Here is a 23,820-nt window from a genome sequence, read left to right as displayed (position 1 = left end):
CTCTGTACCACGTGTAGTTCCAGTCAGCAGAAGTAAAGCCCTGAAGCTCACACCTCATTGCTAGAGTGCCTTTAGTGATGAAGACCCCCATCCATCCTTCATCCAGGGTCACTACTGCCTGAGGCAAAGCTGCAAGATCATACATTGCTTATCATCCAACTCAACGTGTTACATGAGAAAACAGTTATAGGTCATTGAATCTATAATCCACTAGGCCTTACATTGCATGGTTAATAGCAGAAAGTTACCGTAGTTGGAGTGACAGGTCTCTCTCCCTATCGTGGCACATTATACTAAAAAAAGGGAATTCCTCTTCACATTGGTGGACAGCTGATGAAATTCGTTGTCTTCTTAATAGGTATATGTAGTGTGCTGTACTCCAGTTGTAATATGTCAGAACCATGTTGCTGTTTGACATCAAAGTGAGTAATCGGACAGGCTTTATAACCAATAGGAGCTTGCGAGTGAACTCATGAATGGAACAATTATCTAGGAATGGTATGCCTAATACTGTATTAGGTTGTTTTAATTATTTTTATAAAATTACTCACCCATTTTGTTTCAGGCCTAATAACTCAACAGGCCTGACAACACAATCGTGCTCTAAATTGTGTTACCGGGTAAAAACGGGAAAAAGCAGCAATTTATTCATCCTATCAACTGGCACCACACAGCCCTGTAGTGAGGGGTAAGGCTGTGATTCTGTGAGTCCAGCACGTTCTCATAAAAAATAACTACTGGGCTTCAGATTTATCACAGAAAGTAGTTATATTGCATATTTGATTGTCTTAAGTACATTAACTCTATATATATATATATACTCATTCATTATATTCCCATTGCTCATAAGAGGCAGATGAATGGCAGCTCTCTCTCACTCCTCTTAACTCAATTATGGTGCCAATAACTGCCAAATGGTTTTTTTCAAAATCTCAGTCAAGGGAACAGTATTTACTCGGTTAATGTAAGGCAGTGCAAGCCCGGCACACACAAAATTGTAAATAGTGGCAAAGAGTTTGCAATTGAAATGTATCAGTTTACTGTGGACATGCAAAATAAATCATATTTACCTTGTACAGTCAATGTAGCAGAGCTGCCAATCAGAGAGTGTACAGATGCTCTCCTTGTAAGTTCTCCTCTGCAGGTGTACAGTCCAGAATGTGACTGATCAGCAGAGAGGATTGTGTATGTGTCTCCATTTACACTGCTCGAGTTAGCCTTGTCTACAGGAAGCTCCCGTCCATCTCTGTACCATTTATACTTCCACTCTGCAGAGCTGCCCTGAATTACACACCTCAGAGTCACTGTTTCATTGGGGAAGACCTCTGTCCATCCAGACTGCACGATCAGATATGTTTGAGGTAATACTGTAAATCAATACAATTTTAATTATAAACTGAAAATATCATAAAACACGCACGTTTTTATTAAATTATTAAAGCACATGAATCAAATCCATATTCTACTATTTTAATCATTCTCACCAGATAGTTCTAAAGTCAGAGGATCACTGTAGTCTGAGTAAAAAGGTTTTCTTCCTCTTGCAGCTCTACAGCGGTACTCTCCACTGTGGGCCAGAGCAGCAGAGCTGATGGTGAAATTGGACCCATCAGTCCTGCTGCTGTCAGTGTTGGGCACAGTGTGTCTCAGTGTGTCTTTGTACCAGAGATACTCCCAGCCAGCAGGATCTCCCCCAATCCCACAGCTCAGGGTGACTCTCTCTCCTGTGTACAGCTCTCCACTGGGGGGATTCTGTGTAATAACAGGCCTTGGCTTTCCCCCTGATAAAGGTAAAGCATGTGCTCAGTGTCATTTCTTAGCATTCATAAACATCAATGGTCTTCATCACATTCCAGATCATATGGGTAAAGACTAAAGAAAACCTCCCAAACTCACCAAACACATGTAACACAAGTGATCCTGGGAACGACTGGATCACAGGGTTTTGTCCTCGTTCACCCTGACACAGGTACCCTCCACTGTCTGACTCCCTTACAGAGTGCAGGATGTGCTTTTGTTGGCTTTCAGTTGCACGGGCATAGAGGCTCTCTACTCTTCCCTGGGTGTTTCTGCTCCATGAATATCTCCAGCCAGACCCTTTCCTGATGTCACAAGCTAAGCTAACAGTTTCTCCTGTGAACATCACTGCGGCTGGGGGATCTGTGACTATGACAGCCTGAGGACGATCAGCTGAAATGGAGATCATTGAAGAGATGTTGTTTAAACGTTTTATTTCTTATCATTTGTTGAAGCAAAAAAATAACGACTATTTGAGGGGAGTAATTTTCCATTACACTACTCATCAGAGACTGTTATGGTATGGATGTTACTGAAAGCTCGCTCATTTCCTTTTACAGCTTCACACTGATACATTCCGCTCTGTCTCTCTTCCACAGCACTCAGGACCAACACAGACACAGAGCCGTTACTACTGGAGGCTTTAAGTTGTGTTTGACCACCCTGTCTGTGTCTGACAAACAAACACGTCCATCCCTCAGATTCATTAATCTGACAGGTGAGAGTAATTGTCTCTCCTGGGAACACACCTGGCCATGGAGGATTAGCAGTCAGACGAACAGCAGGACTTGACTGTGCAGCTGAAACAGTTATAAAAGACAGAATCAAACAGGTTTAAAAATGCAGAGTTTAGTTTCATACATAATATCAATGCACATACCGTATGGTTTCTACTTCTAAATTAAAATTAAAATTAACTATGTTACATTTTCTGAATGCACATTTTTCCTAAATGTAACCTAAATATTTCCTCATATTTTTGCATTATTAATATTGCAACAACAAACTTTGAGTCTGCCAGAAACAATGGGTTTTGGAAAGTTGTCGTGATATTTACGAATTCTGGTTTATAATTGCTGTGCGTGTTCCACAAAACGAATGCATGGTAATTATGTCAAAACATAGATCTTAGGAATTTAATATCTATACCTTTCTGAACACAAAAAAACACCAGTGCTGTTGCATCTGAAACAGGAAGAAAGCCATGTAAATTGCAATATCTGATCCAGTGTGAATGTATGATAATTGTTAGTATAAAATGATTTTATTTTCACATTAAAAACACAAATCACAGACAATCACATGCAATCACAATAATACATAGCAGGACTGCAGTACATATGTATATGGAAGCATTGCATGACCTATCATATCGTGATCAGTAAGATTCAAGGCATAATATATAAAATCATAATGTTACTTTAGTCAGTCTTAACCATACATGTATTCTTTCATTTATTTCACCACGTCTACATATGAAATCACATGAAATGTAGATTTCTTTATTTAACCAGGAAAAACCCCATTGAGATCTAAATTGCTTTTGCAAGGGGGACCTGACATAAAACAAAAAGTTATGAAGTTACACAAGACAGTCAACAAACATCAAATCAGTTACAAACATCAAATGGAGAAAGAGACATCAGTGCAACAGTAAACACAAATTTTTACTTACAAATTGGAAAGCGTAGAAATGTGTCATGAGGCTTCATTCTTGCTTTAGACATCAGATAAGTGCATTGCCTACGCTGTGGTCATCGCGACTGCCTCTATTATTAGGTCGGATGAAAAGTAGGACGCTTGTGATGGAGAATTTTGAAGAAAAAAAACAACGAACAAAAAAAAACCTATATCCTCTTTCACTCTGCACCCGTTTGCCGCTTGGTTTATGCGACAGTGCCCGACCACACGGCCTTTAATCATTTCATCGCAGCCGTTTTTGAGATCTGCTGCTGGTGTATCTCACTGATTGTGCCACGGTAAAAATAAATTAACACGTTACCAGAGCAACCACTTCGGAAAGAGAGCTGTGAGAACGGTCCCTAACAGAGTTTGCGGTCTGTAAAAACAGTGCTAAGTGCTAACAGTGTTTAACATCACATTTGTGTCAATTTTTGTCGAACACTCTATAGTCACCTTGAACTACATATAAAAATATATGACATTACACTGTTTGACTGTTTCTCTCTCACACACACACACACACACACAAGCACATGCGTGCACACACACACAAACACATGCGTGCACGCACACACACATACATACACACACACAAACACAAGCTGCACAAGAAGCTTCTTCTTCCAGCTCATACCAGTGCAAGCCCAGCTCATGCACTGCGATGTGAAAAGAAGCAGTGAATTGGCATACGTATCCTTGAGGAGAGGACATGTTTGAATGCGTGGTCTCTGAATGACTATTAAGAGCAGAGCAATCAAGATGGCTCCTGAAAATAATTGGGGCAGCAGAGTAGTACAATGGGTAAGAAGCTGGTTTTGTAACCTGAAGGTCCCCGGTTCGATTCCCCGGGAGGACACTGTTACATCCCAAAAGCCAACCGACGTTCCAATAACCAGGGACAGCAACATAACAAACTGAACAAGGAGTCAAAATCTATATACAAACATAGAAGATTTATTACAAACAATGAGACAACAAAACAGAACACATTACCATATGTAGGCTAAACAGGATGGTTCAGGCAGAAAACAGACAGCTAGGCTACTCTTCATCTAAAAGAAACCACAATTGACTTTCTGGCCTAACTATCTAAAAATGTGTGAAATCTCTATAATAAACTATTTTTAAAAGCCCCCTTCAACCGAGGTGTCTTCAGGCTTTATCCAGTTGACTGTTAGGACACAGGTGTGCATCGTCAAGCAATCAAACCCCAATCAGCTCCACCTGCAGGATTAAGACATGCAGACTCCAAATCAAGGGACTGTAAAGCCGCGTTTCCACCGCAGGAACTATACCCCGGAACTAGGAACCTTTTGAGGAACTCAGTGCGTTTCCACCGCAGGAACTAGGGTCTAAATTTAGTTCTGGGGGCTTTGTTTTACCCCCCAAAACGTTCCTGCTCGGGGGGTAGTACTTTCCAAAAGTACAGGAACCTTTTGGGTGGAGCTTGCAGCGCTGAACATTTCTGATTGGTCGAGTACTCGTAGCATTTGTGTTGTATTTATTTTCCGCCATTACCCGCCATGTTTGAAAATATGCAGCGGAAAACCAATTTATTTTCATAATAACTTCAAATCAAACTTGTATGTTATGCGGCGCAGTAGCCTACTTTTGGTTATAGCCTGTCAACGTCTTGGAATTATAACGTGTGCTCTTCTGTTCTTTTCTTGCTTTAGTATTCGTTTTATAAAATGCTAAGCATTCGTGCTGGGACAGCATATTACGTAGGCTACCAAAACATTCAAATGGATTAATTCGGTTGCTGAATATTTTCTTCCGGATTTTCTTTGTTAGCCCGTTGTAATTGACTCAAAACGTTTGATACAGTTATGTGAGGTGTGCGGTAGTTCTGCATAATTAACATTGGTGATACAGTACAAGCAAACTGGAAATCACCTTCCGCACTTTTTATCCGGGTAAAATAACAGGTTAATTCTAGTAATCTTCCCTTTAGCTTTCTCAGACTGCCGTAATTTTACTCAATTTTACTGCCATTTTTCAATTCCACGAAAAGACCAGGAAGACTATGGACTCATTTATGGTGCATGGTTCGCATCTGGAGGGCACACTTCGCTGCTCGGCTAGCAGTAACTTCGAAGGAAAGCAAACGGTGGCTGTACCACTACTAATTTACATTTTCACGCAAGTCCGAGTTTTCGTTCTATTCTTGTCATTTTGCGATTAGCCTATATGGAATTGACGACGAGAAAGTAATAAAACAGCAAATTGTTTACAACGTGTGCATGTTTTCTGCTGTTAATGAATGTGTTTGAGAGGATATATGAAAATCAATAATACAAAAGTAACCATATATAGTCATTGTTGGTAACCCGTTGTATATATGTGGAATAAACCCCTCCGGGCTGTCCCGGTTATTAGAAAATAATGTAGGCTACTTCGGTGGTAGTATGGGGTTACAGAAGAAATCATATGACAGATGGACCGACGACAACTTCAGTGGGCTAATTTGCCTAATCTTCGCGGTACTTTAGACCCCGGTGGAAACGCAGACAACCATTGGCTGAAGGAACCTTTTAGTTCCTGGTAAAGTAGTTCCTGGGACTGAAAGTTCCGGGTAATTTTGGTGGAAACGCGGCTTAACAGACACCGCTGCTGTACCCTTGAGCAAGGTAATTAACCTGCATGTATCCAGCTGTATAACTGGATACAATGTAAATGCTAAGTAAGGATGTGCTTATGTGTTCTATTTAAAAATAGTGAAGGTACTGCAAAAAATAAAGGTGCTCTCCAGTTACACAAGTTTCCCAATTTACATTACAGCCATTTAACAGACACTCTTAGCTTCTTTCACACTATTTACATTGCATCCATTAACATAGTATCAATTCATATAGCTGGACATATATTGAAGCAATGCAGGTTAAGTACCATGGTGTACCCTGCCCTACGCGAAGAATGACATGCAGAATGACACTGATTAGAAGTAATGCGATGACCAGGACTGTGTAAGAGTGCAAACTATCCCTAATGGCAATTCATGAAAAAACTCCTGTATTTCAAAGCCATGTTTCGCCAGATATTACATTAAGCCTTCAAGCCCGTAAGATGCACATTTATACATATATATTTTTTTAGTAAGTCTACTTTAATAAATGATACAATATGTCATGTAATATTTAGCAAAGCAATAATGAAAACAAACTCATGCCACACTGTGTGGTCAGGTATGGTCACTTTGGTCAGCCAGTTCCTCCCCACTGTGTACCACTTTCCGGCGTGATACCCATCTCCAGAAGGCTGGATTCACAATGATTGACAGAAAGAGGAGAACTGCCATGCCCACACAGATCCGAACCACATTCTCCACAGAATGGTAAACTGAGGGAGCAAAGAAACAAAGAAGTCAACGGTTGAAACAGGCTATGGGAATATAAACTAGATGCATTTCAGAATTTGGCAACATATTTTAGTCTGCTCGAACAAGCATTTCATGTACATTTCTGTAATGCTAATCAAATATAATCAGACCTAAAACTATTTTGTTACTCTATTATATGTCATTACATTACATTACATTCATTTGGCAGACGCTTTTATCCAAAGCGACGTACAAAAGTGCATTTTCATGATCGTAGACAACTGCTGAACACGGGTTCAGTAAGGTACAATTACTTATTTTGTAGAGCTATTTCTAGCCGAGAACAATAAACACTATCCTGGTCTAACATCTGCAAAGCCAAACTAGGCAGAAGAATAAGCTACAGTATTAGGACGAATACAATTTACCAAGAAGGGCAGGGATGGGGCAACATGTAACAAGTGATAGGAAAAAGGGTTTTTTTTTTTTTTTTTTTTTTTAATATATACAGCGTGGTGGTGGTTATTCTAGGTATAGTCTGAAGAGATGAGTCTTCAGGCCACGGCGGAAGATGGATAGTGAGGGGGAGGTTCGGAGAGGGACGGGTAGTTCGTTCCACCACTGGGGAGCTAGGGTCGAGAAGCTCTGTGATCCCTTTGGGCGGGTGGGAGGGGTTGCAAGACGCCCTGCTGCCGCAGAGCGGAGTGGTCGAGCAGGCACATAGAATTGAGTCATGTCCTGCAAGTAGATGGGGGCTGTCCTGTTGGCGGCAGTGCAGGCAAGGGTCAGGGCTTTGAATCGGATCCTGGCAGCGACCGGTAGCCAGTGAAGTGATCGCAGCAGAGGAGTGACGTGGGAGAATTTGGGGAGGTTGTAGATGAGTCGGGCAACGGCATTCTGAATCATCTGTAGTGGCTGTATGGCACAAGCTGGCAGGTTTGCAAGGAGAGAGTTGCAGTAATCAAGGCGAGAGGTCACCGTAGCCTGGACGAGCAGCTGGGTGGAGTGCGTCGTCAGGTAAGGTCGAATCCTCCTGATGTTGTATAGGATGAATCTGCAGGACCGTGATGTTGCCTTGATGTGCTCCTTGAGGTCCAGCTGGTCATCCAGGACCACCCCCAAGCTCTTGGCAGAGTGAGAGGCAGTCACTGTGGTGCCATCAACCGTGATTGAGAGTTCACGAAGCAAGGAGGTCTTGTACGGGAAGAAGAGCAGCTCAGTTTTGTTGAGGTTGAGCTTCAGATGGTGGCTGGCCATCCAGGTGGAGATGTCAGCCAGGCAGGAAGAGATCTTATCATTAATCTGTGTGGCCGAGGGGGGGAAAGAAAAGAAGAGTTGTGTGTCATCTGCATAACAATGATAGGAAAAACCATGTGAATTAATGACTGAACCAAGAGATCTGGTGTATAAGGAGAACAGCAGAGGACCCAGTACAGATCCCTGCGGCACTCCCGTAACAAGTGGATGAGAGGCAGAGGCAGACCCCTTCCAGGTGACCTGGTAGGTCCTATCTGCAAGATAGGAAGCGAACCAAGACAGGGCAGTCCCAGCGATTCCCATCCCAGCCAAGGTGGAGAGGAGTATTTTATGGTTGACCGTGTCAAAAGCTGCAGACAGGTCAAGAAGGATCAGGACAGAGGAAAGGCGTGAGGCTCTTGCAGTGGCAAGTGCCTCCGTCACAGCTAGTAGTGCAGTCTCTGTTGAGTGCCCGGATCGGAAGCCAGACTGGTGAGGGTCTAGCAGGTTGTTCTGATGGAGAAAAGAGGTTAGTTGTTTAAGAACTGCTCGTTCAAGGGTTTTGGACAGAAAGGGTAGAAGGGATACGGGTCGATAATTTGCTACATCGGAGGGGTCTAAGGTGGGTTTTTTGAGTAGTGGGGTAACACGAGCCATCTTAAAAACAGAGGGAACATGACCAGAGGAGAGAGAGGAATTAACAATGGAAGACAGATAGGGAAGGAGCTCGCTGGAGATAGATTGGAGAACTTTAGATGGGATGGGGTCAAGTGGACAGGTGGTTGCGCGATGAGAGGTGATGAGTTGTAATACATCGGAGTCCTCCAGCATTTCAAAGGAGGTCAGTGTGGCTGTGGGGTTGTCCTGGGGGGTTGGGGGGCTCACTGGATGGGTGAAGGAGTTCCGGATTGTAGCCACCTTTCCTTCAAAGGCGGCCAGAAAGTCATCTGCGGAGAGGGAAGAGGGAGGTGGGGGTGGAGGAGGAATGAGGAGGGAAGAGAAGGTGGAGAATAGTTTACGTGGATTAGAGACACATGCGCTGATCTTGGATTGGAAAAAAGAGGCTTTTGCAGACGTGAGGGCAGATGTAAAAGTCGCCAGCAGGGTATGGTATGCGGTCAGGTCATCAGAGGATCGGGATTTACTCCACTTCCTCTCTGCAGCCCGCAGTGATGTTCTGCTGGAGCGTAGTGACTCGGTCAGCCATGGGCAGGGGGGTGAGGAGCGTGCTGGTTTGGAGACAAGTATACTTTTAATTACCTCACTATCTTATTTGTGTTCTTATTTTATTATATCAAATTATTATTATTTTATTATTATCCTTTATTATTATTATTATTATTATTATTTCTTTTATTTATTCATGATTTATTATTTGTATTTGTATTTCTTTGTTTTTTTTCTCATTTTATGTGAAGCACTTTGAGCTGCATTTTATGTATGAAAGGTGTTATATAAATACATTATTATTATTATTATTATTATTATTATTATTATTATTATTATTATATAAGCCATATAGACAAAAGTATGTGGACACCTGACAGCCAACATCTCATCTAAAATTATGGGCATTAATATGTAGTTGGTTCACCCTTTGCTTCTGTAAAAACTTCCACTCTTCTGGGAAGGTTTCATATTAGATGTAGGAGCATTGCTGCAGGGACTTGCTTCCATTCAGCCAGAAGAGCATTAGTCAGATTGCGCACTGACTGGGCGATTAGGCCTGGCTCACAGTTGGCTTTCCAATTGATCCCAAAGGTGTTGGACAATTTTAATTATAAACTGAAAATCATAAAACACTTGTGTTTTTATTAAATTATTAAAGCACATGAATCAAATCCATATTCTACTATTTTAATCATCCTCACCAGATATTTCTAAAGTCAGAGGATCGCTGTAGTCTGAGTAAAAAGGTTTTCTTCCTCTTGCAGCTCTACAGCGGTACTCTCCACTGTGGGCCAGAGCAACAGAGCTGATGGTGAAACTGGACCCATTAGTCCTGCTGTTGTCAGTGTTGGGCACAGTGTGTCTCAGTGGGTCTTTGTACCAGAGATACTCCCAGCCAGCAGGGTCGCCCCCAAACCCACAGCTCAGGGTGACTCTCTCTCCTGTGTACATCACTCTACTGGGGGCATTCTGGGTAAGAACATGTTTTGGTTTTCCCCCTGATGCAGGTAAGGTATGTGCTCAGTGTCATTTAGCATTAATAGATACATTCTCCATCACATACAAGACCATATGTAGGGCCACCAGTATGTCTCCACCATGTGACCTGCAGGGATTTCAACTTGTAATTCACTACTTATCCTCCAGGGGTCCCCATAATCACTCAACAGCATAGTCAAGTAACTGTTCAGACAACTGAATTTATAATACAGCCATTTAAAAAACTTTAGTTTATCTATTAATTAGATAATGTATGAATTGATCTAATATTGTGACAGTCAGGCAGGAAGATGAACATGGATTTATTTTAAATGCTATGAAAAGTATAGCTTTGAGCCAGTGGTCCACCCTCCTGGCCCTGGAGAGCCACAGGGTTTGCTGGCTTACATTGTTATTCAGCACTTGAGTAGCACAGCAATTGATCAGTTAAAGCAGTAGATTAAACGGTTAACTCAGGTTACCTGCTTACTTTGGTCTCAATTGGTTGCTGATCTTAAACAAAAAACAAAAACCAGAACATTCTGTGGCTGTCCAGGACCAGGATTGAGCATCGCTTACGTAAAAAGCAAAACGCATCCATATGAAGTAGGGGTGTCCAATCTAATCCGAAAATAGCCAGTAAGGGTTCAGGTTTTTGTTTTTGCCCAACTCTATGACACCTGATTCTACTTAAGGTCTTGACTGAAGACTAGGATTAGTCCCATAGTTGGATCATGAGCGTATATTTTTTATTTAACTTTTTTCTCTAAGTCAAACATTGTAACTGCTCTCATTTTTACCGTGGCTTCTAACAATACCTATCATGCCCCTGTACAACATATAGATATACTGAAACATGTCTATTTTAGCAAATAATCAAATTACATTTAACACGTGAGTGTCGCATTTAAACACGTCAGTCAACCATCATTTGTGTTTAATTAGTGGCAATTAAATTATCAACTAAGATGTCTGAGGGGGCTTAACAAAGAGGCTATAGTGACCTCTAGGTGGCGGAGGACTGAAGTACAATGTGAGAAAACAAGGGGAGACAAACTGGTGTCCCTAATCATATGATTAAATAATGAAGCAATTGTCACAAACCCATCAGACACATTTAACATAAATTGTCCATGGAAAGACTGGATAATGGTATTCTGACACCTGTACTCCAAACTGGCAACTCTCAGTAATTCAGAACAAGACAAATCAGATCATAATATTATACAAAAGCATATTTATTAGTCCAAATAACATTGTAAAATTGTTTTTTTTCTCAGTTTTTTCTGGAAAGAAAGAACACATGACACACATATTGTTGAGAGAAAATTAAGTATATTTACCTCGTACACTCAATGTAGCAGAGCTGCCAATCAGAGAGTGCACAGATGCTCTCCTTGTAAGTTCTCCTCTGCAGGTGTACAGTCCAGAATGTGACTGATCAGCAGAGAGGATTGTGTATGTGTCTCCATTTACACTGCTGGAGTCAGCTTTGTCTACAGGAAGCTCCTGTCCATCTCTGTACCATTTATACATCCAGTCTGTAGAGCTGCCCTGAATTACACATCTCAGAGTCACTGTTTCAGCGGGGAAGACCTCTGTCCATCCAGATTGCACGGTCAGATGTGTTTCAGGTAATGCTGTAAATCAATTTTTAATTATGAACTGAAAGTATCATAAAACACTCTTCATATCTTCATGAAATTATTAAATCACATACATCAAAGTCACATTTTACCATTGTAATAATTCTCACCAGATATTTCTAAAGTCAGAGGATCACTGTAGACTGAGTAAAAAGGTTTTCTTCCTCTTGCAGCTCCACACCGGTACTCTCCACTGTGGGCCAGAGCAGCAGAGCTGATGGTGAAACTGGACCCATCAGTCCTGCTGCTGTCAGTGTTGGGCACAGTATGTCTCAGTATGTCTTTGTACCAGAGATACTCCCAGTCAGCAGGATCTCCCCCAAACCCACAGCTCAGGGTGACTCTCTCTCCTGTGTAAATTTCTCCACTGGGGGGATTCTGGGTAATAACAGGCCAAGGCTTTTCACCTGATAAAGGTAAAGCATGTGTTCAGTGTCATTTCTTAGAATTCATAAACATTAACAGTCTTCATCACATAGAAGATCATACAGGTAAGGACTGAAGAAAACCTCCCAAACTCACCAGACACATTTAACACAAGTGTTCCTGGGAAAGACTGGATCACAGGGTTTTGTCCTCGTTCACCCTGACACAGGTACTCTCCACTGTCTGACTCTCTTACTGAGTGCAGGATGTGCTTTTGTTGGCTTTCAGTTGCACGGGCATAGAGGCTCTCTAATCTTCCCTGGGTGTTTCTGCTCCATGAATATCTCCAGCCAGACCCTTTCCTGATGTCACAAGCTAAGCTAACAGTTTCTCCTGTGAACATCACTTTGGCTGTGGGATCTGTGACTATGACAGTCTGAGGACGATCAGCTGAAATGGAGTTCATTGAAGAGATGTTGTTCAAACATTTTATTTCTTATCATTTGTTGAAGCAAAAAAGAAGCACTATTTGAGGGGGGTAATTGTCAATTACACTACTCACCAGAGACTGTTATTGTATGGATGTTACTGAAAGCTTGCTCATTTCCTTTTACAGCTTCACACTGATACATTCCGCTCTGTCTCTCTCTCACATCACTTAGGACCAACACAGACACAGAGCCGTTACTACTGGAGGCTAAAAGTTGTCTTAGACCCCCCTGTCTGCGTTTGGTCCACACAAATGTCCATCCCTCAGATTCAATAACCTGACAGGTGAGAGTAATTGTCTCCCCTGGGAACACATCTGGCCATGGAGGATTAGCAGTCAGACGAACAGCAGGACTTGACTGTGCAGCTGAAACAGTTATAAAAAAACAGAATCAAACAGTTTTACAATGCAAAGTTCAGTTTGATACATTGTATCAATGAAAAATATGCATTCAGCTTTTAAATTTAAATTTAAGTGAACTACATTACATTTCCGAAATGTAAGGTTGCCCTATATTTATCCTAAACAACTTTGAGTTTGTCAGAAAGAATGCAGAGTTTAGTTTAATACATAGTATCAATGCACATATCGTATGGTTTCTACTTCTAAATTAAAATTAAAATTAACTTTGTTACATTTTCTATATGCACATTTTTCCTAAATGTAACCTAAATATGTCCTCATATTTTTGCATTATTAATATTGCAACAACAAACTTTGAGTCTGTCAGAAAGAATGGGCTTTGGAAAGTTGATCTTTATGAATTCTGGTTTATAATTGCTGTGCGTGTTCCACAAAACGAATGCGTAGTAATTATGTCAAAATATAGATTTTAGGAATTTAATATCTATACCTTTCTGAACACCAAAAAACACCAGTGCTGTTGCATCTGAAACAGGAAGAAAGCAATATAAATTGCAATATCTGATCCAGTGTGAATGAATGTTAGTATAAAATGATTTTATTTTCACATTAAAAACACAAATCCTTTTTTTGCAAAGTTTGACTGTTTTTCATTAAACAATGATGTATAATGTCCCATTTTTTAGTAGCTAAGTGTTCTTGATAGTATGCAATTTTCACTCACTCCATCTTTCATACAGTATGGTAACTTAATAAGCTCAGACCAGTTCAGCAATTATTGAAGTATGATTGTTCAGACACAAGAGACAGTCATACATTTGAAAATACGTGTTGGAAGTTTTCTGTGAAGTTAATTGTGAAGATTGAACATCTTTAATAATATTGTTCAGTCGGATTCACAGACAATCACATGCAATCACAATAATACATAGCAGGACTGCAGTACATATGTATATGGAAGCACTGCATGACCTATTATATCGTGATCAGTAAGATTCAAGGCATAATATATAAAATCATAATAATGTTACTTTAGTCAGTCTTAACCATACATGTATTCTTTCATTTATTTCACCACGTCTACATGTTCACATGAAATGTAGATTTCTTTATTTAACCAGGAAAAACCCCATTGAGATCTAAATTGCTTTTGCAAGGGGGACCTGACATAAAACACAAAGTTATGAAGTTACACAAGACAGTCAACAAACATCAAATCAGTTACAAACATCAAATGGAGAAAGAGACAGCAGTGCAACAGTAAACACAAATTTTTACTTACAAATTGGAAAGCGTAGAAATGTGTCATGAGGCTTCATTCTTGCTTTAGACATCAGATAAGTGCATTGCCTACGCTGTGGTCATCGCGACTGCCTCTATTATTAGGTCGGATGAAAAGTAGGACGCTTGTGATGGAGAATTTTGAAGAAAAAAAACAACGAAAAAAAAAAACCTATATCCTCTGTCACTCTGCACCCGTTTGCCGCTTGGTTTATGCGACAGTGCCCGACCACACGGCCTTTAGTCGTTTCACCGCTGCCATTTTTGAGATCTGCTGCTGGTGTATCTCACTGATTGTGCCACGGTAAAAATAGATTAACACGTTACCAGAGCAACCACTTCGGAAAGAGAGCTGTGAGAACGGTCCCTAACAGAGTTTGCGGTCTGCAAAAACAGTGCTAAGTGTTGACTTTTGTGTCAATTATTGTTGAACAGCCTATAGTCACCTTGAACTACATATAAAAATATGACATTACACTGTTTGACTGTGTTTCTCACACACACACACAAGCACATGCGTGCACACATACACACGCACACAAACACAAACACAAGCTGCACAAAAAGCTGTTTCTTCCAGCTCATACCAGTGCAAGCCCAGCTCATGCACTGCGATGTGAAAAGAAGCAGTGAATTGGCATACGTATCCTTGAGGAGAGGACATGTTTGAATGCGTGGTCTCGGAATGACTATTAAGAGCAGAGCTATCAAGATGGCTCCTGAAAATAAATGGGGCAGCAGAGAAGTACAATGGGTAAGAAGCTGGTCTTGTAACCTAAAGGTCCCTGGATCGATTACCTGACAGGACACTGTTACGTCCCAAAAGCCAACCGAAGTTCCAATAACCAGGGACTACAACATAACAAACTAAACAAGGAGTCAAAATCTATATACAAAAATAGAAGATTTATTACAAACAATGAGACGACAAAACAGAACACATTACCATATGTAGGCTGAACAGGATGGTTCAGGCAGAAAACAGACCAGATCTAGGCTACTCTAATCTAAAAGAAACCACAGTTGACTTTCTGGCCTAACCATCTAAAAATGACTCAAACAAGAAAACTGCCTGACCACCTGCAACCTATAACAGAAAAGTACCAACACAGAAAACTAAACAGTAGTGGCAAATTGTAACACACAAAAGAAAGGGAGTAAAAAGCCTGCTTTGAGGATGTGTTCTATTTTAAAATAATGAAGGTAATGAAAAAATAAAATAAAACAAAGTTTAAGGGTAACGGGTAAGGAACTGGTCTTCCAACCTAAATGTCACAGGTTTGATTCTTGGGTAGGACACTGCTGTTGTACCCTTGAGCAAAGTACTTAACCTGCATTTCTTCAGTGTATATCCAGCTGTATAATTGGATGTAAATGCTACCGTATACAGAAAAGCTGTGTAAGTTGCTCTGGATAAGAGCATCTGCTAAATGCCTGTAATATTATATGTAATGCATTCATATCATCTGGAGCAGAGTTGTGCTGGTTTTCCTATTATTGCCTTTGATATTTTGTCAGTGTGGCATCTTTCTACTTGGAATCACCTTGCCTGTAAGGTACAAGATGGTTTTACTGGTATCTGTTTCTACTCTCGTTTTATATATATATATATATATATATATATATATATATATATATATATATATATATATATATATATATATATAAGCTCCATAATGATCTATATCAAAGACATTTGTTTTTGATATCTGCAAACCACCGATAAGCCTGAAGAACAGAAAGGTGAGATTACAGTTTGCTAAAAAGCACCTAAAAGAGCCCCAAGACTTCTGGAACAAAGTCTTGTGGACAGATGAGACAAAGATTAACATGTACCAGAGTGATGGAAAGAGGAAAGTGTGGAGACAAAAAGGAAATGCCCATGATCCAAAGCATACCACCTCATCCGTGAAACATGGTGGAGGGGGTGTTATGGCTTGGGCCTGTATGGCTGCCAGTGGAACGGGCTCACTTGTCTTCATCGATGATGTGACTGCAGACAGAAGTAGAACAATGAATTCTGAAGTTTACAGAAACATTTTATCTGCTCAGATAAAACCAAATGCCTCCAAACTCATTGGATGGCACTTAATCATGCAACAAGACAATGACCCGAAACATACTGCTAGAGCAACAAAGGGGTTTTTGATGACCAAAAAGTGGAAACTCCTTGACTGGTCAAGTCAGTCACCGGATCTGAATCCAATTGAACATGCATTTTACATGCTGAAGAGGAGACTGAAGGCAAAAAGTCCCAGAAACAAACAGGAACTGAAGATGGCTGCAGTACAGGCCTGGCAGAGCATCACCAGGGAAGATACCCAGCATCTGGTGATGTCTATGCATCGCAGACTTCAAGCAGTCATTGCATGCAAAGGATATGTGACCAAATATGAAAAATGATTACTTTATTCTACATTATGTTAAACTGTCCAATATTTTTGATGCCCGAAAATGGGGGGGAATATGTACAAAAGGTTCTATAATTTCAAAATGTTTCATCCGATATGGATGAAAATACCCTCAAATTAAAGCTGACAGTCTGCACTCCAACCACATTGTCATTGTATCCTTTCAATCAAAGTGCTACGGTACAGAACCAAATCAACAAAAAATGTGTCACTGTCCAATGGATTATGGTGCTCACTCTAGTATTGATTCTACCCTTTGGCATGCCTTTGGAGTCTGTTATTGGCATTTGTCAACATGAGTACCATGTAGTGGTGCCAGTGAAAGTGAAGGAAGCCATTATGAGGCTTGTATATTATGTGTCACTATCTTCAGCCACAAGCAGTTGAAATGTGTTTGAAATTGAGATTTTGGAACAAGTGCATTGCCTACAAATACACTGTTCCTGACTCAAGTTTTCACACGCAGCATAGGTCCTGTAACCTGTGGCTTTTCTCTGCTGAAAGGTCGCCTCACCACAGTAAGACAACAACGCCTTTGATGGCTGTAGAAGTGAAACTGATGTGGCTGTCACAGGGCTCTTCCTGATCGCACAGTTCCAGTACATTTCCTGTTCATTTAGTGAGAATTGATGTTTTTTTTGACAAATAGCATTTACTTCATTGCATGCTTCCCACTGTTTTAACTGGTAAAATCTCTTGCACACTTGCAGTGTAGGCCCCACAGTTGCTAGTTTGAACCTTGACCTTGGTTGGTTATACACTCAGCCAACTATGAGGAGTCAACAACTTTCATACTTCAGTTATTTTAAAAACCGAGAAAAAGCTTCTCTGTTAGTTTGAATATAAGCAGCAGGGCACTGGGTAACAATAGCAGTGCTGTGAGATAACAGATAATCATGGCTGCCTCTCAAAAACGCATTACTGTCAAAACAGCAACGATTAAAACTATACCCAACATTTTGTCTTAGAACTTATACATTGTACCATTTACAGAAAGGTGAAAAAAATAACTACAATTTAAAGATTAAAGTTTCAGGTGTGAAAGATTATTCATCTCAAAATTAAAGCTGAAATAGAAAAAGGATTTTTTTTTGTAGTCTTAGGAATTAAAATTTTTCTTTCACACTGCTTAAAATAAAAAAAGGAGCAGCTTGGTTCTTAATTTTCTTGACATTCCTCCTGTTAGCGGGGGGAGGTGTATCGAGCTCCCTGTTTAATAGGTTAGTGCATGCTGGTACATGCGCAGAAGTACCTAAAGCAGATCCATTCAGCGCCAAACCAAAAATAATTACATTTCATATTCATTAAAATATGTAATATAAATGTGTGAGTTATCCTGATTGAAATCTAATTAACTGCAAAATGATTAATATTGTGGTTGTGCATTTGCTCAATCTCCTATTTCCATAGAAAAACTCAATAAAACAACCTGCAGAGATTTATTATACACTCCGCACTGTTGTGTTTACAAGCACCAAGCGCACACAACAGTAGATCACAGAGTATACCTGTTCTAACTCAACAACACAAACCTAACAACCACAGCATCGTACAAAGTAAAGGTTTTACACCTAAAGCACAATATTGTGAAGAACTGATTTAAAGTTATTGCACCCATTTTAAATGAATTTCTGCATTTTTCTAAGGGGCCCGAAGAGACCACAACTACATGCAAGCACTGCATTTCTTTCAGCTGTGTCACTGCTGTGCCTGTTGCATTTCCTCTTTGCAAAGGGTTGTGGAAACTGAGGTGAACGAAAACGTCCTCATGGTTTCTAGTGCGACATTTGCACAGTATTAGTAATCAGGATGAAGCCGGACACCATGTTCTTTCTGCTTTGTAAGTAGAAGTATTTTAATAATGCAATTTCAAGCAATAATTATCTGGTAACATATGAATTATGATTACAATGCATAATACGTATAGTATGTGAGACATTACAAAAACAGCTATGTTGTGGAAAATCTGAATAAATGTATAATTCCTGTTATGGGCAGAAGTGTTGCTGAGTATTATTGTGACTGCTAATCTGTAAATTTGACTGCACAATACTTTGAAAGTGGCATAGTTCTTCACAATTAAATTCATGAAAACATGCAACACATACTTTCAAACGTGTGACTGTCTCTTGTGCTTCAATAATCGCTGAACTGGTGTGAGCTTATAAAGTTACCATACTGCATGAAAGATAGAGTGAGTGAAAATAACATACTATCAAGAACATTTAGCTACTGAAAAATTGGACAACATTATACAGCATTGCAAAAAAAAGAAAAAGGATTGGTGTTTTTAATATGAAAATACACTCTCAGAAAAAAAGGGTTCAAAAAGGGTCTTCTGTGTCTCCATGGAGGGACCCCGACTAGTTCAAGAGTTCTTTGTCAGGCAAAATAGTTGAATCTGGGAGCTTTTACATTTCTCACACCAACCATAGAGGGTTCCATGAGAACTAAAATGGTTCCCCTATGAAGACAAGCCAAAGAACCGTTTTTACTGAGAGTGTAATAAAATCATTTTATACTAACATTCATTCACACTGGATCAGACATCTACTTTTTTTTCTCCCTGTTTCAGGTGCCACAGCATTGGTGGTTTTTGGTGAACACAAAGGTATAGATATTAAGTTCCTAAGATCTATATTTTGACAGGGACATAATTACCATGCATTTTATTTGTGGAACATTGGACAGCATTTATAAACCAGAATTCATAAAGAGCATGACAACTCTCCAAAACCCATTCTTTCTGACAAACTCAAAGTTGTTTAGAATATATAGGGAAATTTTACATTTCGGAAATGTAATGTAGTCCATTTAAATTAAAATTTAAAATCTGAATGCATATTTTTCATTGATACAATGTATCAACCCAAACTTTGCATTGTAAAACTGTTTGATTCTGTTTTTTATAACTGTTTCAGCTGCACAGTCAAGTCCTGCTGTTCGTCTGACTGCTAATCCTCCATGGCCAGATGTGTTCCCAGGAGAGACAATTAATCTCACCTGTCAGGTTACTGAATCTGAGGGATGGACCTTTGTGTGGATGAGATACAGACAGGGGGGTCTAACACAACTTTCAGCCTCTATCAGTAATAGCTCCGAGTTGGTCCTGAGTGATGTGAGTGAGAGACAGAGCGGAATGTATCAGTGTGAAGCTGTAAAAGGAAATGAGCGACCTTTCAGTAACATCCATACCATAACAGTCTCTGGTGAGTAGTGTAATTGAAAATTACCCCCCTCAAATAGTGCTTCTTTTTTGCTTCAACAAATGATAAGAAATAAAACGTTTGAACAACATCTCTTCAATGATCTCCATTTCAGCTGATCATCCTCAGGCTGTCATAGTCACAGATCCCCCAGCCAAAGTGATGTTCACAGGAGAAACTGTTAGCTTAGCTTGTGACATCAGGAAAGGGTCTGGCTGGAGATATTCATGGAGCAGAAACACCCAGGGAAGATTAGAGAGCCTGTATGTCCGCAGTACTGAAAGCCAACAAAAGCACATCCTGCACTCTGTAAGAGAGTCAGACAGTGGAAAGTACCTGTGTCAGGGTGAACGAGGACAAAACCCTGTGATCCAATCTTTCCCAGGATCACTTGTGTTACATGTGTCTGGTGAGTTTTGGAGTTTTTCTTCAGTCCTTACCTGTATGATCTTCTATGTGATGAAGACTGTTAATGTTTATGAATGCTAAGAAATGACACTGAACACATGCTTTACCTTTATCAGGGGAAAGGCCAAGGCCTGTTATTACCCAGAATCCCCCCAGTGGAGAAATTTACACAGGAGAGAGAGTCACCCTGAGCTGTGGGTTTGGGGGAGACCCTGCTGGCTGGGAGTATGTCTGGTACAAAGACCCACTGAGACATACTGTGCCCAACACTGACAGCAGCATGACTGATGGGTCCAGTTTCACCATCAGCTCTGCTGCTCTGGCCCACAGTGGAGAGTACCGGTGTAGAGCTGCAAGAGGAAGAAAACCTTTTTACTCAGTCTACAGTGATCCTCTGACTTTAGAAATATCTGGTGAGAATTATTACAATAGTTTATTACACTAGTCGAATATGGCTTTGATTTATTTATTAATTATTTACTAAAATTATGAGGAGCGTTTCATGATACTTTCAGTTTATAATTAAAAATAGTATTGATTTACAGTATTACCTCAAGCACATCTGACCGTGCAGTCTGGATGGACAGAGGTCTTCCACAAAGAAACAGTGACTCTGATGTGTGTAATTCAGGGCAGTTCTACAGAGTGGAAGTATAAATGGTACAGAGATGGACGGGAGCTTCCTGTAGACAAAGCTGACTCCAGCAGTGTAAATGGAGACACATACACAATCCTCTCTGCTGATCAGTCACATGCTGGACTGTACACCTGCAGAGGAGAACTTACAAGGAGAGCATCTGTACACTCTCAGGTTGGCAGCTCTGCTAATTTGAGTGTTCGAGGTAATTATGATGTATTTTCAAAACCATTGAAAGAGCAGAATGCATATTTGAAAGCAGGTGTCTTGTGAAGCCTTCCATTTACAGCAATAAACTGTCTTTTAAACTTTCAGCTCTCCCACAAGCTCAGCTGACCGTGCAGTCTGGATGGACAGACGTCTTCCCCACTGAAACAGTGACTCTGAGGTGTGTAATTCAGGGCAGCTCTACAGAGTGGATGTATAAATGGTACAGAGATGGACGGGAGCTTCCTGTAGACAAGGCTGACTCCAGCAGTGTAAATGGAGACACATACACAATCCTCTCTGCTGATCAGTCACATGCTGGACTGTACACCTGCAGAGGAGAACTTACAAGGAGAGCATCTGTGCACTCTCTGATTGGCAGCTCTGCTAAATTGAGTGTACGAGGTAAATATACTTAATTTTCTCTCAACAATATGTGTGTCATGTGCTCTTTCTTTCCAGACAAAACTGAGAAAAAAAAAACAATTTTACAATGTTATTTGGACCAAGAAATATGCTTTTGTATAATATTATGATCTGATGTGTCTTGTTCTGAATTACTGTGAGTTGCCAGTTTGGAGTACAGGTGTCAGAATACCATTATCCAGTCTTTCCATGGACAATTTACGTTAAATGTGTCTGATGGGTTTGTGACAATTGCTTCATTATTTAATCATATGATTAGGGACTCCAGTTTGTCTCCCCTTGTTTTCTCACATTGTACTTCAGTCCTCCGCCACCTAGAGGTCACTATAGCCTCTTTGTTATGCCCCCTCAGACATCTTAGTTGATAATTTAATTGCCACTAATTAAGCACATATGATGGTTGACTGAAGTGTTTACATGCGACACTCACATGTTAAATTAAAATTGATTATTTACTAAAATAGACGTTTCAGTATTTCTATGTTGTACAGGGGCATGATAGGTATTGTTAGAAGCCACAGTAAAAATGAGAGCAGTTACAATGTTTGACTTAGAGGAAAAAGTTAAATAAAACATATATTCTCATGAACCAACTAAGGGACTAATCCTAGTCTTCAGTCAAGACCTTAAGTAGAATCTAGGGTCATAGAGTTGGGCAAAAACATAAACCTGAACCCTTACTGGCCATTTTCAGATTAGATTGGACACCCATACTTCATATGGATGCGTTTTGCTTTTTACTTAAGCGATGCTCAATCCTGGTCTTGGACAGCCACAGAGTGTGCTGGTTTTTGTTTTTTGTTTAAGATCAGCAACCAATTGAGACCAAAGTAAGCAGGTAACCTGAGTTAACCGTTTAATCTACTGCTTTAATTGATCAATTGCTGTGCTACTCAAGTGCTGAATAACAATGTAAGCCAGCAAACCCTGTGGCTCTCCAGGTCCAGGAGGGTGGACCACTGGCTCAAAGCTATACTTTTCATAGCATTTAAAAATAAATCCATGTTCACCTTCCTGCTTGACTGTCACACTATTAGATCAACCAATTTATTACCTAATTAACTAGATCAACTAAAGTTTTATAAATGGCTGAATTAGAAATTCAGTTGTCTGAACAGTTACTTGACTATGCTTTTGAGTGCCTATGGGGACCCCTGGAGGATAAGCAGTGAATTACAAGTTTAAATCTCTGGTGGTCACATGATGGAGACATACTGGTGGCCCTACATATGGTCTTGTATGTGATGGAGAATGTATCTATTAATGCTAAATGACACTGAGCACATACCTGACCTTCATCAGGGGGAAAACCTGTAATTAAAATTGTATTGATTTACAGTATTACCTCAAACATATCTGATCGTGCAGTCTGGATGGACAGAGGTCTTCCCCAATGAAACAGTGACTCTGAGGTGTGTAATTCAGGGCAGCTCTACAGAGTGGAAGTATAAATGGTACAGAGATGGACGGGAGCTTCCTGTAGACAAGGCTAACTCGAGCAGTGTAAATGGAGACACATACACAATCCTCTCTGCTGATCAGTCACATGCTGGACTGTACACCTGCAGAGGAGAACTTACAAGGACAGCATCTGTACACTCTCTGATTGGCAGCTCTGCTACATTGACTGTTCGAGGTAAATATGATTTATTTTGCATGTCCACAGTAAACTGATACATTTCAATTGCAAACTCTTTGCCACTATTTACAATTTTGTGTGTGCCAGGCTTGCACTGCCTTACATTAACCGAGTAAATACTGTTCCCTTGACTGAGATTTTGAAAAAAACCATTTGGCAGTTATTGGTGCCATAATTGAGTTAAGAGGAGTGAGAGGGAGCTGCCAATCAGCTGTCTCTCATGCACAATGGGAATATAATGAGCAGGGATAAATATGCAAATTAATGCACTTAAGACACTGAAATATGCAAATTAATTCATGATGTCATATAACTACTTACTGTAATAAATCTGAAGCACAGTTGTTATTTTTTTATGAGAACGTGCTGGAACCACAGAACCACAGCCTTACCCCTCACTGCAGGGCTGTGTGGTGCCAGTTGATAGGATGAATAAATTGCTGCTTATTATCATTTTTACTTTTATTTTTCATTTTTAGTTTTAAAAATAATTAAAACTACCTAAAACAGTATTAGGCATACATTTCCTAGATAATTGTTCCACTCATGAGTTCACT

The 23,820-nt window shown here is 40.2% G+C and overlaps 2 protein-coding genes and 1 long non-coding RNA gene across 3 annotated transcripts; 2 read left to right on the top strand and 1 right to left on the bottom strand.

Annotated features, from left to right (window-relative positions):
* Positions 1-1,470: 1,470 nt before the first annotated feature.
* Positions 1,471-12,661, bottom strand: LOC135235096 (basement membrane-specific heparan sulfate proteoglycan core protein). The gene is made up of 6 exons (XM_064300290.1): positions 12,352-12,661; positions 11,940-12,236; positions 11,527-11,781; positions 9,907-10,203; positions 1,897-2,235; positions 1,471-1,781 (listed from the first exon to the last, which is right to left on the bottom strand). The coding sequence occupies exons 1-6, from the start codon at positions 12,659-12,661 to the stop codon at positions 1,471-1,473; spliced, it is 1,809 nt and encodes a 602-aa protein (XP_064156360.1).
* A 5,832-nt stretch (positions 12,662-18,493) lies between these two features.
* On the top strand, positions 18,494-19,992 carry LOC135234232 (uncharacterized). Its single transcript, XR_010324043.1, has 3 exons — positions 18,494-18,580; positions 19,316-19,351; positions 19,662-19,992. It is a non-coding gene; the product is annotated as an uncharacterized LOC135234232 (long non-coding RNA).
* A 642-nt stretch (positions 19,993-20,634) lies between these two features.
* On the top strand, positions 20,635-23,436 carry LOC135235094 (hemicentin-1-like). The gene is made up of 4 exons (XM_064300289.1): positions 20,635-20,767; positions 20,942-21,262; positions 21,307-21,603; positions 22,964-23,436. Exons 1-4 carry the CDS (start codon positions 20,635-20,637, stop codon positions 23,296-23,298), a joined length of 1,086 nt encoding a protein of 361 aa, XP_064156359.1. The 3' UTR covers positions 23,299-23,436.
* Positions 23,437-23,820: the final 384 nt, after the last annotated feature.

Source organism: Anguilla rostrata, chromosome 11 (genome assembly GCF_018555375.3).
Source record: "Anguilla rostrata isolate EN2019 chromosome 11, ASM1855537v3, whole genome shotgun sequence".
Classification (NCBI taxonomy): domain Eukaryota; kingdom Metazoa; phylum Chordata; class Actinopteri; order Anguilliformes; family Anguillidae; genus Anguilla; species Anguilla rostrata.
This window is presented reverse-complemented; position numbering and strand designations above follow the sequence as displayed.